Source organism: Aquila chrysaetos, chromosome 25 (genome assembly GCF_900496995.4).
Source record: "Aquila chrysaetos chrysaetos chromosome 25, bAquChr1.4, whole genome shotgun sequence".
NCBI lineage: Eukaryota > Metazoa > Chordata > Aves > Accipitriformes > Accipitridae > Aquila > Aquila chrysaetos.
The window spans coordinates 6,800,363-6,815,477 of record NC_044028.1 but is presented as its reverse complement, the minus strand read 5'-3'; the positions used below and the strand labels follow the sequence as shown (position 1 = coordinate 6,815,477).

Below are 15,115 nucleotides of genomic sequence, written 5' to 3'. Positions count from 1 at the left end.
TATAAACTCTGCATACATGAGGCCCTCACTGGCAAAATATATAGAATGTTCTTAAGTTGACAGTTTTATAACTCTAAATGGTTTCGCAAATGAAATCCAAACAAAAGAGCAGAGACGTACCCTAAATCACTCAGCAATTGCTGCTTAGAAAAACCAGCAACCACTAACTCCAGCAAACAAAAAGAGTTGCTTTAAGTAAGCTTAATGAATGGAAAAAATGTCAGCTTTTTTCTTGTTGTTCTTTCAGCTTTATTTTTCTATATTCTTGAATCTATACACGTAATGATTCAGTTCACCCTGACAAATATGGTATAACCAACTATCAATCACATCAACTTTTTATATGTTGAGAGAAGTCAGATACCAAATGATAAAATGAGTTCAGGCAGAGGGCATATGTTAAGCAGCTGTGAGTCCGTTTAAGCTGTCTATATGCCTAAAAGCTTAATGTCGTTACACAGAGCTCTGATTTCTTCCTTTCCCGCCTTACACTAGAATATCCACATTATATATAATAGAAATTATTAACTTACTGGAAGAAATATAGTAATACAGTGACTGTAGCAGTACAAACAATATGATTATAAATTAGATGTTGTATTTTGCTCACAGTGAAAGACTACACAACCAAATACTTCTGTTTAGGCTCTAAGGAAAGCTTTACTTCGGAATAAAAGAATCTCAGGTAATAGTTTCAGGAACAATTTAAACCCGCATAAGTTAGTACTGCTGCCAAAAGACACACTCTCCATTTTCTCCCACCTCTTCCTTGGGTTGGCACAAGTGCTTGTACAGTCTTGTAAACTCATCTAGGTTAAAATTACCTCTCTATCCCCCCACAAAGGTTACTTTAAATCCAAATCAGTTCCTTAATGCGATTCACTGTGAATATTTCTGCCAGTAAAAAGAGGAGGTGATAGAAAGGTGGAAGCAAGTGCCTGTGCAGCTTGTGGGATCCCATTTTTTGCAGCCTCTGGCTGAAGGCACCATTCCTTAAAATAAATAAGTGTAAAATACATAGTGTAATAAATGTAAGTGTAAAATACGTAATGTTGCTATGTGTATCCCACCTTTTACGTATAGGGGTGATGAACTTCAGCTTGCCAACTCTCAAATTATCACAGAACTTTTGGTATTTGCTGCTTTTCAGGAGTGCCATGCATTGCACAGTTTTGGGCTTTCAATTATTTCCCTCTAATTTCAAAATGACAGTAGAGGCCTCGTAAAGGCAGAAAACAATTTTTGCTTCCGAGGGCCTGAACTCAGGCTGTTCCCATGAAGCACGAGGGTACGTCGGTCACCAAGAGTCTAGTTCCGTTATCAAGACCGGTGATAACATTTCCAGTGACCTCAGTCAGAGGCTGCAAAAAACTAAGACAAAGGAGGCAGCAGGGAGTGGGAAAGGTTTTAGCAAAAAGGAACAAGAAACTGAAGGGAGTCAGAAGGATTAATGTTTATACACAGGAGGAACAGAAGGAGAACTGAAAGTACAAGGAGCAGGAGTATCTGGTAATTGCACAGGAGGGCACTGCGGGGCAGGAAGGGGGACCGCGTGGAATAGATGGGGTAATACAAGAAGCAAAACAAGGTTGACGGATGTGCTAAACCACACGAAATACCACAAAGGGGGAGTGCAATGGAAGAAAGGGAAACAAAGGCAAAAGTAAACACATGAGAAAAGTGGAGGACATAAAACCCTTGAGCACATAAGTAATATGACTGGAATAGCTGCTGTTCTTCTATGTTTAGAGAGATGGTCAAGAGTAAAAATGGCATCTCCCCAAACAAAGCACAGGACAGAGCAGGTAAACAGAAACACCTCCAAATGGAGAACAGGCAGCTCTCCCTGCTCGTTGCTCAGATGTGGATACTTAACATTGAGTACAGAATCTGAGAACATCACCCAGAAGGCAGCTACTGTTTCTCAAAGTTAAGCAAACCAGAAAGCAAACAATGAGGTGGTATTTTTAAATGTATGATTTCAATTTGTGATTTAACCCAAGACTACCAATAACATATGCTTCATGTTTTTATTATTCAAAATGTGTTAGGCAAGAATCAGTCTGTTGGGGATCCAAGAGAACCATTTTCCTTCTACACAGAGGGTAAGCATTTGCCATAGGACCGTAACAACATGGACCAAATACCTTCACTAGGTATTTGATAATTTTGATAAAGATATTTTTCTTGGAGACACAAGAAAGTAAATTTTAAAAAAATCAACAGATAACCAGTATAGCAATTTAGAAATTTTTATAGTGTACAGAACTCACATTTTCACAATACTGAAAGTATTAGTATAAAAGAGAAGTCCCTCTCTGTTCTTCATCCTCTTAGGTGAGCTACTTGTTCAATTATATTCTCCCTTTAGATGACATTCTTTGGCTGCTAGAGCTGTTATTCCTTGAACCTCAGTGTTTAACTGTTCAGCACATACACTGACTTCCTGCCCATCAAAAACTGAAGCATAGCCAGGAAACAAACAGCCAGGGAAACAGATAGACTAAAATTGGAATTGTCAAGTCTTCTAGCCTTTTCAAATTATAACTGCAGTGAGAAGATGCTGGTTAGCTTCCTGCATTTTAGAATGAGCAAGAAAATCCCCTTCACTTACTACCTAGCGATCAGTGGTCAACAAACACATCAGAAGCAATTTTTTGCTTTTATTGCAAAAATTCATGGTTTTGCTTGCTAATTCTGGGATGGGTAATGGTAGCAGTCAATTATTAAATTGCTCCAGTAGTTTAACAGATGATGACTGAGTTCAATACAAAAATTTTGCTTTTATTACTTAGCTAATTAAATAAACAAATGCTACCAACTAATAATAACCCATACCCATAACTTTATTAAGATATCTAATCGAGAAAATAAATTATCTTCACATACTGTACAAATACATGACAAGATGTGGTCAAGGCAGTTGAAGACAGAGGAGAACAATTTGCATCACCACACTGTCCTTCCCTTTGCATTTCCTCTTGGAGTTGCATCATGTCTGAAGACATCATTCAGTTCAGCAATTACTCAAAGCAAGCAGCAGTACCCTGTTAAAAGCTAAACTCTAGCAACCTTTTTAAAAGACTTACAATTATGTAAGCAGAACACACAATAATCACTGAAGTCTGTAACCTCACAGCAGATACACACTGTGGTATGCTATACTACCAGCAGAACAGGGCACAGAAATCATAAGAATCAACTGAGAATTTGAAATCTTATTGCAAAAACTTTAATTTGGTCTACTTAAAACTCTTAGTCATAGGAAGCATGAAAAAATGTCTTTTACATGCCTATGTGTCTCTGAGGACACTCACATTATTAGCTACGTAGTACAAAGTTTTACACTACTGGTGCGGAAAAGGAGTTCACACCTTCTACTTCAAGAATAGGAAGAGGAATGGTATCTAATACTAACAGTTTAAATACTACGAGGATCTTGAAGAACAGCCATTGAAATAGAAGGTAATGAGACATCTAGATCCAACACCCCTCTGAGAAAACGATATGGACAATTTCCACCTGGGAACTGCTCTTATTTAGCGTCAGGACAGAAGACTGCTCTGCCTTCTTAACCCACCCACTTAGAAATGTGTTTATCTCAAAATCAACTTGATGTTCAACTATCAAGTTATCTTTTTGCCAAAAATACATAGCTAATATAAAAGTAACTCAGCGAATCACTGTATCTACAGCAGAAGTAATAACTTAAATTTGACACACTGGTGTGCCTTCCTCATAAGCAAAAGGGTAAAAGAAAATGAGTAAGAACTTCCATAGCTTAGCTGTTTTATGCAGAACTTTAAAAAAAAAGAAAAATCAGTAAACAAGCTAGTTTAGTAATTTTATTCACCTTTGCTATAAAATTTCTCCATCTTACACCTTTGTTTTCTCATTTAATGTTACATATAGGCATATGAAACTGATTTCACCCTATACTGATGGACTAACAAAACATTGTAATTTTAACTATTCTTTAAGTTTTCAGTTCCTTCAGAAAGAAATTTCCACATTATCAGCATTAGACAGCACTACAATTTGACTGGTCTTTCCCTAGTGAAACTACTAGAATTTAAACATAAACCTGTGCTATTTTAATGTGAATGCAGAAGGGTCTTTTATTTTGACCAAAGTACTTGGGGTCATTGGTACAGAAGTAATGACACAGAAAAGTGTTCAGGTACAAAATGTCTAATTCTTCAAACATTAGGTTAATTTGTTTTCTAAACCTAAACCAATATTTGATCAGTCGAGCAAATATTTGAAATGCATTTGACTAGTTATCTATTTAGAAAGAGAACACATTTATTTAAAATTACACATTTTCCCCTTCAGTCACCACAGAACAAAAGTTAGATCAAGCTCACCAGATTTTAAGATTATTTCACCTGGTCTCAGATTAGACCCCTCCTAACAGATTATTGTTGTAAGGACACTAGTGGTAAATGAGAAATGCTTTAGGAATAGGAGTGCTTTAATAGAAAAGAACAGATATGCTGTAAGAACTGATATTGCAAAACACTCTTCATCTACTACTTAAATAACCAAGGCTTAGTTTTACCCGTAATTTAGGTACTAGTTTTACCCCTGAATTAGGTATTAAGTATGAGCTGTTCTTCATGATGAATTCTGCTGTAAAAGTAACATCTGGAGGAATCATGATGTCTTCCAGTCACGACCACAAGTAAAATCTGTCCTTTTGTTTAAAAGAAATGCTCAGCCTCTATGTTCCTTGTAATTCCCCTCCAAGCACATCCATGATATTCTTACACATTTCGGGTTGTCTCCACCTGTGCAGCTGATCTCTTTCCCCTCATGTCAGGGCAAAGTTCAGTATCCCAAGAACAAAAAATTAAATTTGGTCTCAGACCAATTCTTGGGATAGAGTTTTACGTTGCAACGAGATTTCATTAAAGACAGTTTTGATAATAATCGTGCGAAGGCGAGACATTGCGCGGGGAATTTGAGCAAGGGGCGTGCAGAAATCAGGATCCTGTCCCCACTCTTGGTCCAGCAGTGCTGGCTGCAGGCGAGATGGCTTTCTCCAGCTGGGTGTGGAATGCCTCCCAGAGCAGAGAGATTCCTCGGGCAATGCGCTCTGGTGCTTAATTACAGTGAAAAATGTTTTCCTCATATTCAGATATAGTGCCCCGTTTCATTTTATGACCACTTCTCATTCTCCTGCTGTGCACCTCAGCAAGGAGCCTGGCTCCAGCTTCTTGGTGACCTCCTCCTAGGGAGGGGATTTGGCCCAAGTAGAAAAGGAATTATACATCAGTTATTACGTTACTATTCTACTAGACATTTTTTATCCATAATATTTAAATAAATATCCTTTTCAACAATACAGTACTCAACAAGTAAATACTTTAAGTGCAAATCTATAATGTTTCCACAAAAAAATTAAAGATGCAATTAACAACACACAGCTCAGGTACTCCTGAAGCTTTATTAAAGTGCAGGTATATACTACTACTTGCTAAATTTTGAACCAGAGAACACCCATCCTTACTGCAGTGGAATACAACACTACACCATTTAGGTGAAAGGAAGAAACATTTGACAGTAGAAACATTCATATTAAAATCTATGCAAAATTTCTGACAGGCTGCAAAAGACAAAGTCTAAAGAAGCAAAAAGCATAATCATCTCAAGGTTTATCTTCAGTTTAAAACTGGAAGCATGATCAAAAGACTGAAAAAGAGCTGTTACTTCCAAATGAATAAACTGTTCAGCCTATAAATTTATTAGAAATAAAAGCAGAAAAATAACTTTCTAATACAGTTCCTCTTACATGCAATTGTCAAGTTTTTTAAGCATTTTTATCTGTTCAAAGAGTAGATCTACTGCCAAACTGTTTGTATATCTTGCCTTTTAAGTAAAAAAACTGCTTTAAAACCCACACTGAGAGGTGTCAGAAACATAAAAGAGCACACAGACCTCTAACAGCTTCTGAAATCTTCCAACCATACCAAGAGCCTTAAAACTTTCATTGCTTTCTTTTTAGCTTTTTAGAATAAGGTTGTATTTGGATTTCAATCAAATTAGGCTTAATGTTCCTGGTACTGTAAAAATTTCAAATATTAATAATTTTCATAATTCTGTCCAAAAAATTTTACTCATCTGCCTTCCTTACAAAGTTACATGGTTACAATAGGACACCAACTGTAGGTTCTCTGAAATACTTCAAAAGTTACACTGACAGAGATGCCATTTGTGAATTCTGCTTTAGCATATGTTCAGTATATAAAGTTATTTAAGTGCTGTACAATAAATAATCCAGCAACATATGCTTTCAACACATTTGCAAGTAAAGTCATAAAAACAGTCTTGTTTTGGCCAAAGTGCAAAAATTTACATGCAACAAACGTTGCAAATAGGAAGCTGCAAAATCCACTACAAAGATAGAAAATTTTGTAGCATTTTTGTGGCTCTTGAGCGATAATCAGAATTAAAAAACCTAGACCATGAAATACCTAACTTGCTTGGTTAGCAGGGTCTTTTGTAGCTGGGTCGCCATCTCACATGCTCGTCTGTACATGACAGCCAGCAGCATGAGGAGTAAGCCACAGCAGCACTTCAGTACCTTCATTAACACAGAATCCAGAATACAAAGGGCTCCATAAAAAGTGGAGAGGAAAGTGGATTTATGGTATTGGTACAGGCAATACATTTTAAAGAGCTGTAGTGGCTCCACAGTAATTAACAACTTCTTGGGATAATTGTTCACAGAATATTTGGCTTGCGGTGACTCTCAGGCAGTGATCTTGCAGAAATGAGTAATTAGAAACTATTACAATAAGACTAAAATGGCTTTGCCAGAACAAGCGTTGGACATAGCATCGTCCTTCAGGAAGAAATGATGGGTGAAGGTATAATCTGCACTCCTACCAGTTCTTCTGTAAACTCTTAGATGGAGATACCTTTGACAAAGCTACAAATATTCTTCCAATGCTCGTGAGAGCACTCCGGTCTGCACAGACGTGCTGGTCGGTTCTGCAGTTGGTTGGTTGTTTCATATCCATGTCCAGCAGGGCAGGTACCACCGAGGGTGGGAAGATCTCCAGGGTTAGTGCTAGGAACACTGCTCCTGGCACATGAGGTACCACAGGGCTTCTCGGTGTCTTTCACTAAGAGCAGTACTGTTCAGTTTTGGTAGCGCTGAGTATCGCTATACTGGCTGGTTTGATGCTAGCATTTTGTATGATGCCTGGGTCATTTGAGAAGCTTTTGGTATGAGATGTCAGCTGGATCACTGCATTAAGGCTTTCCATTTTTGTCTACTGAAGGAAGAGGTGTCTCTCCAGTCGCTCAAGGCCAGTGCTCCCTTCTTCTCAGCTTTTCAGTGAAGTAAATTGAGGAGGGCGAAGAGGTAAAAATACATGGAAAACTTGTAATGATAATTCAGTTTTGAATGCTCATACAGCTCACATGGCTGACATAAAATCACTCACAGTTGTGAGTAATTAAAAACTGTAACTCAACAAATAAAAAGCGTTTGTTGGCAAAACCACAATTGGATCTTCCCTTGCAGTTTGTAAAACTGTCTAGTAAGGTCTGAACTTCTATATTTGCCCATATTATATCTGAAGGCATCACAGTTCAAATGGTTTCCTGATTAAAGATAGCAGGGACCAAAAAGAAATTAGTCTCTCCCAAGCTGTAGAATCATCGCACGTTCGGCACTGAATCACTACAGAACCCTTTAACAGGAACGTTATTGAAATGCTACGTCTTGCAGATACCAAAACTAAACTATACTTGCTGTGCTGTGCCTAAAAACTGCAACAAATGAAACAAAAGAATACATATGCTTTACAAAGAGAATCTCTGAAGGGCACTTTTACCCTGGGAGCCAGCTTATCAAATACTGTTCCAGTCTGGAAGTTCAGAAAGGAAAGGAAACGTTAGCATTTTTCTACTTTAAGAAAGAAGGGCAAAACAAAAATCTTTGAATACAACTCCCTTTCTCAGCACTGGTTTCATTATACCAAGTCACCATAAACCGGTATATTGCTGGTTACTGAAACACTGGTGGGTTAATATAGGGGGAAAAAAAATGCACTAAGGAAGTCAGAGTTTATCCATACTGTTTTTACAATGTGGATGACATAATATAATGATTTGAATTTTTTCATTTTCAATATTATCTCTGATACAGTTTGTTCCTTCTGCTCTGATTCACAGTATAAAATCCCCAAAATGATAAAAATACATTTCTATTCCAGTCTTTTTGGTTTTGCTGTATTTTTTAATTACTTTATCAGGCCTTAAATCCTAGGAATGCCCTTGCTCTGTCTGAAAGAAGAAAACGAAAATGCTGTTATATACACGCGCAAAAAGAACATTTAGTATTCAATCCTTTTAGCTGCAAAATCAAATGCACCCAACGGAACACAAAAAAGAATCAACATCAGACATACATTTCAAACACATTACACCAGTGATCAAAGAAAAAAGGGAAGAAATCTAAAGTAAAGCTACTTGCATAACAGACTGTGCATAAACGGTTGAGTCTTTTGAGTGGGATAAATATGTTTCAGACTGTACCACTAATGTGAAGTTTTAATGGTGTGAGAACTATAAACAAAACTTCTTAAAGATAGATAATAAACTATGAAGTCTGCTGTACCATTTAAAGGACCAAATAAACAAATATACACCTTTCCTGCCAAAAGTAGACATCACAGGAATCCTGGTGATGGATGCTAGAGAGTTGAGAATGTTGTCACTTTTTCTGGACAATGAAATGAAACCACAGAAACCAGCAGGAGAAGCAGCCAAGTTTAGCCACCATATTTGGGCATCACGATCCTATAAATACACATGCGGCATCTAAACAAGGCTACGATTGTCGTTCCCCTTGTAAGAAAATGATTAGCTGTACTATGCTAATAATATACTCTGAAATACCGAGGAATCAGAATCAATTTTCCTGTAATAATACCAGAATGTGATTCCACACTTCGGTAATAACATTCTGCTGTAAATGTGCAGCAAAGATGTGTGCAACGAAGGCTCGGTAATACAGATCCGGAGAATTATGCAGCATCTAGTCCAATGCAGTTACCAGTGAGGGCAGGGGAGGAGGACACAGGAGGACACATACTGAGCTATGATGGCTTATGCTGATAAAGGAGCTGGCTGGAACTACTCCTCGTATGAGCTCATTACATACTGTGAGCATGATGCTATCACAGAAGTGCTTAAAATGAAAGCCGACAGCACAGATTCCTGTTATTTTGCTTGACCGGAAAAAAAAAATCATTTACACTGAAAGCTTTGTCTTCATTCATATCACGAAGAGTGCAATATACAATATGTTATCACAAGAAAAACATGTCACAAGAAAAACCTCTTGATTTCATTTAATTTAAAAAGAGACAGAACTGGGTCAATTTGATATACCATCATGACTCTGCTTTGTTTATCAACAAATACCACGTACTACTGCTCATAATTCAATGTTAGGAGTGTATTATCTAGCAGTTTTATAATCAAGATCATTTTTACTACTGGAAATTATATAAACTTGGACAAGGATAACATTCAACATTATCAAATGGGAGGCATCAGAGTTATGATTTCTAGGCACAAGTAGTAATTGGATTGGAAGGCAAAGTTCAAGAAAACAGTAATACTCTTGTGTATTAACAGAAGGCCTGTTCTGCTCCATAGTGCACTACCCAAGGCCATTTCCTTCCTTAATATTAAAATTCTAATCAGCCTTCATTTCATCTACAGAAATTTATGACCTCGTCCAAGTTCTGTGTATAGCTTTAGAAACAAACAGACCTGGAATATGAGACCCAGCATGTTATAAATTCTTAATTCAACTATAAAAATCTGTACATGCACAAGTGGAGAATGTTTAAAACATGCTGAGTTCCACATTGTGAATTATTGCTATAAACACTGCAAATGTCTTAGTCTCTAAATGCAGCTGTATTAATTACAGATCTGATGTTAAGATCCTAGATATCAAACACTGAGGAAACTGGGCCCACTCTAGATGAAAAATGGAGAACTATAATGACAAAAAGAAATTCTTTACAAATTTGTCTTAAGCAGTGCTTTCCAAACTGTGGGGCACTTGCTACAAGCAATATGCCTGTTTTTCCTAAGTGGCTTGTAAGCACTGCCAGAAAACCTGAGCACATTCTCCTAAGCACTGCTGCTGTTAAAGTCAGTGCCTTTGGCAGGACCTGTGCTTGAGGACTTGCAGAATACCAAAAAATAAGCTGTTGCTTCTCAACAGAGAAAATAGTTCGCTCATTCAAATCCTTAGCTGGTTTTTTCTTTCGCTCCCAAAGAGACACTTACCTCTGACTTGAATATTGTATCTTAAAATTAAGCCAACAGCAAAGAAAAGGAAAAGGAAGTCTGGAAAACAGAACGAAAGCGTGTTTACTCTGCAAGGTAAATCAGGGAGATGGCTAGAAGGGCAGAATTATAAATCTAAACGCTTAAGTCTCCAAACAAAATATTAAAATGTCAAGCTCAAGCTTCAAAGAGCAATAACAAACCCTGGAGACCGCAAGTCTGAATGTATGCATCTAGTCTTCATGCCTCCCCATAGCTCAATAGTAGGTATTTATGTCAAAACAAATGGGTGGGCTACTGAGAACTGTGATGTAGCAATATCAACCACGCTACTTCCTCCTCATTGCAAAATCCCATTCTTTTCTGCCATAACAACACTTTCAGCCCACCTCCAGCTTCTCCGTTCATGAGCACTACAGCACTCGGCGTGCTTTCTTCTGCCTCCTTTCTACAATCCTTACCTCTAGTAATGCTGATTACTAATAAAAGACATAAAGACAGCTCTCTTCTCTTGCTCTGTGTCCTAGTAGCAGGTTAGCTGAGAAATAATCCCATGCCATCAGGCACATACCAGAAAGCCAGGCAATGCAGACATCCCAGCTGCAGCTTGTCAGGAGGTGGTCAAGTTCAGATGGGCCAGCTGCTTGGCAGGAAAATGCCCATGTTCAAATCAGCTCGCAAGCCAGGAGGCACAAATGTTCCCTTTTGGGGAGCCGCTTGGCCAGCAATGGTGCCATTGAGCCCAACAGCACCCGCCGCCTCTCAGCTGCTGGGAGGTTAGAGAAAGCACTCCTCTAGCTGTCAGCTCTGCAGGTCTGACTTAGAGAGAGATGTGAAACGTAAGCTTTGTGTGTGTGTACGCGTGTGAATATAAATAAAGTCAGATCAGCCTACGAGGTTGGGACATTGCGCAAATATAAAAATGGGATGGGCAAAATCCCGTTGTCAAAAAAGAATAGACAGTGAAGCGCAAGAAACCGCTCCAGCTGGTCATGTAGCCACTGCTAAGGAATTCAGCTGATGTCCCCGGGTCATAGCATTGCCTTCAGACACCAAAACCAGCTTTTAAATCCGGAATAGCTCCACTGTCTTAAACCAAACTCAGAACCAGTTGTGGTGGGTTGACCTTGCCACACAAACCCAATACACCAGTGTACTGCATTACCCTGGGAGAGAGGGGAAATAAAAGGAGGAAGAAAAACCTCACTCAGTCCATGCAGTTTGGCAGCAAGTAGAACTGCCTAAATCCATCAAGTAAAACTGCATCTTAATCGTAAGGTCATTTTCAGTATTTGAATGCAATTTCGTCAATACTTTTCCAATCCGTAAGATACGCCTGACAAACAGAAGCAACTCTGCAGATGCCTGACTGATCCACCTCTGCATGTTACCTGAACAAAAATCTTGATTTGCCAAACTTAGCATCCTCTACATGCTGTACTAGCAGGTGCTGCTTGGGCTACTTTTATTTCAGATTGCAGAAGCAGTTCACTGATTGACCAACAGCTCTAAACTATATTTGGGAAAGCATCCCAGCTCTCAAATTTTCTGTTCAGTCTCTCTGAGCATTTATGAATAAATAAATAAGAAAATTCACAAAATAACCACTACAAAATGGCAATTATAAGAAGTGAAAGTAAAGAATGTAATTAGATTATAAAGTTTATAAGCTTAATTGTAAAAGATTTCTACATCTTCATTTAAATAATGAGTAATGACAAAAACCTCATAGGACATAATGGCAATTTAGACTGATCTTCAGGAATGGGGTACACCTGCAGACCCTCTTGGATGACTTTCCATTTTTTCTGCTATGCCTCAATTTTTTTAATAAAAGGGGGGGGGGGGTTGCAAGTTTTTGGTTTTTATTTGTGGGTGTTTGGTTTTTGTTGTTGGTTTTTTTGTTGTTGTTTTTTAAACAGGCTACAGCCATGGCAAAGACTGTTTTTCCATGTTTTTTTTAAATTTTACATTTTTAAAGCATGCCATCAAGTATCTTCAGAAAGGATGTGGTACAGCATTTATTCTGCCTGCTTACTCTGGATTAAGTTACTCTTAAAAAAATAATTAAAACAACCAACAAATAATGCCCTGCTCAATAAGCACATACATTTCAATGGGAGACAAAATGCCGAAAAGAACAGGGAGTTGAGAGGAGCTGACACACACTGTACAGATGAACCTAGAACTGAAAAGTTTAGTGCCATATTAAATTTGTCTGTCAGAGAAATTAAGATTTCTGTAATGCAACAAGTTACATGCAAAGGCACTAAACTGACACTAATATTTGCAGTGACTTTATTTGTGGAGAGTAGACATACAGGGCTACAACACAGTAGCAAAGGCAGCAAGCATCTGCCACTTAGAAATACCAGCTGAGTGACTACAAACCCAGCATTTGTGCAGATCTCTGTGTACTATAATCTAAAATAAAAAATATTAATTGAGAAGCATATCGAGTTAGGCTTGTCAGCCTTAATATTTTCTGGTGATTTGAACAGGGCCAGAGAATAAGATAAACATCTTTACAAATCCAGTTGGCTTTACTTCAAATCCAAAAGCTTGTTTCTAAGCTGCACAAGAACAGGAGCCCACGTAAAATTAAATTTTGAATGCAAAGCCAACCCAGTTCTGCTCATCATCCTCTATTCTGAATCCTGTGTGCAGCAACAGTTTTTTGTGAGCTCACTATCCTTCACTGAAATACTGAAGAACATGCAATTATATTTGTAAGATTTTTTTTTTTTTTTTTTTGCATCATAGCTTATCTTAGGGACAATCTGTATTTTTATTTTTAAAAAGTTTTGCATTTTTTAAGTTTACACTAATGAAGTATCTTCATTGGCACTGATGAGTTAAAAACAACTTCAGCTTCATTTGCAGGTTTTAGGGTTTTTTTTAATCAAGCTGATAAGTATTCCTCATTTACCAGCGCAGATCAGCTTAATTTGCTTAGCAGCTAAAACTTGGAGCAAACAACAGTATTTTCAAAACAAATACATCAAGTTAAAGCTAGGGCAGTTGTGGTTCGTCTGAATCATATGGCTCCAGATTTCAAATCTAAGCTAAGGAAATAGAGGTTATGACATCCTGCAGCTGGGACAAGTAGTGTTCATAAAGCAACATTAAATCAAGACCACTTGGCCAGTTCAGGCAGTTGCTTGTGTGGAAGTGAAAGATCCCATGAGAGCATTAAAAAAAGAAAGGTTTTGGTGTCCTAGCCAAACCCCATTCCTTCACTTAGTGCTACCAGGGACTAAGTTTCTTCAGAGAAAATGACCATGGAAGGTTGCTGCCAAGTAATTGCTACTGATTTATTTACATCCAATCGCAGAGAACAGGAATTAAACACTTTGCAAAATACACGGGCAAGTTAATTACAAAAGGTCTTCCCATACTACGCAAATGCCAAGTGACTGAGCCTGCTGCTTGGTAGGTTAGTTTTCAGAAAGATCAATTCGGTGATTTGATTCACCACAAGGCTACGCAAACGCTAGTACCAACACAAAGACAGATACAGTGGCAGGGAGAAGTAGCTGGGAGCTTTATCAAGGCAGTGGTACACATGCTGGTAGTAGGGGCATACTCAGATAAAAGTTTTCATTCAGTCTGGGAATCTCAGGACACAAAAAAGGATTGGGTCCAGTCTCCCATTCAGTATCATTTTAAGATCTATTTATCGATACAATGGGCATTGATAACATACCCAAGAGTTGGCATTTTCATTTACAGCAGATGAAAAAGGTTCTATTTCTAAACTTTGTGAGACAATACTGGTGGCTGAAGTAGAGAGACCATTCACTGCTTCCTTGAATACCAGAATAACTGTGCCTGTAGCCTTTTTTTTTTTTTTTTTTTTTTTTTTTTTAAAGCAGGGAGGAAGCATGAAACAGTAGTGCTGATTGGAGACTTTCAGGACACTATCTGGATGCCAATGTCATGCTGTGTAAACATGTGGATCCTTTAGACAATTGTTGGAAGCAGTGAATTCTAAATTTGATCTAGTGATAGGACTCATGCTGTTTGGGAAAAAAAAAATACAGGGTTGCGAAACCACACAAGGAAAACGTTTCAGACTTGTTAAAAAAAAAAAAAGTACAATGTGAACAATGATGTATTGGATGGCCTGCAGATCTCGGCCTCTGGAGAGTCTTGCCAGGCAGAAAAAAACCCACCTGAACTCTTGGCTCTCAAACTGTTAAATAAGTTTATAAAATGTATTCCAACCTGAAAGGATAAAAACATTTTCATAGAGAAAAATTTATATTCACATGCAGAATACAAAAGATTTTTCCATGCTAAAGACAATCTGCAACAATGATTTATATCTTCTTCCACATTTCTAGTGCACACTACTGCCTGAACTAATGAATCACTTTTAGTGAAGCCTGAGCTCTACGGTATCCCCAGCGATGCTGGTCCGGGGAAGGGAGTGGTAGTTAACCGCCTTCCTTTGGTTTGTGCTGGCAGCGCAATGCTTTTTGCTTTATAGTACTTAATGGTCTAAAACACATGTTGAAATTAACTCCTTCATTAGCTATACAGCTGCCACTCCTTATCTCTTTCATTTTTCTCAATTATAGCACTGCAAAATTTTATGTTGTGATTCGGAATTATATACGATTAATACGACACGTGATTTATATTTGCTAGAATATAGAACACAGGCCTCATGAATAAAATTATATATTACATATGACACTTGAAAACGTACTCCGTTCTTTAAGCTACCTATGCTCATTCTGTCCATGCTACAACTTCATTTCAAACTTATTAACCAGCTTTTTATTCC

General features: G+C 37.9%; 2 protein-coding genes across 8 annotated transcripts in view; one reads left to right on the top strand and one right to left on the bottom strand.

Moving 5' to 3' along the window:
• Positions 1–15,115, bottom strand: part of C25H7orf50 (chromosome 25 C7orf50 homolog) — a 135,315-nt gene that overhangs the window by 43,546 nt on the left and 76,654 nt on the right. The window contains exon 1 of one of the 5 annotated variants that reach the window (XM_030001682.2): positions 10,895–11,168. The exons of the other annotated variants lie outside the window; for them this stretch is intronic. Coding sequence (XP_029857542.1) covers positions 10,895–10,918 — 24 coding nt within the window. The 5' untranslated portion in view covers positions 10,919–11,168. Of the gene's footprint in view, positions 1–10,894; positions 11,169–15,115 lie in introns of those variants that run through there. 5 annotated transcript variants of the gene reach the window in all.
• The window catches only part of GPR146 (G protein-coupled receptor 146), a 75,995-nt gene that overhangs the window by 8,340 nt on the left and 52,540 nt on the right, over positions 1–15,115 (top strand). The gene's annotated exons all lie outside the window — the stretch shown is intronic.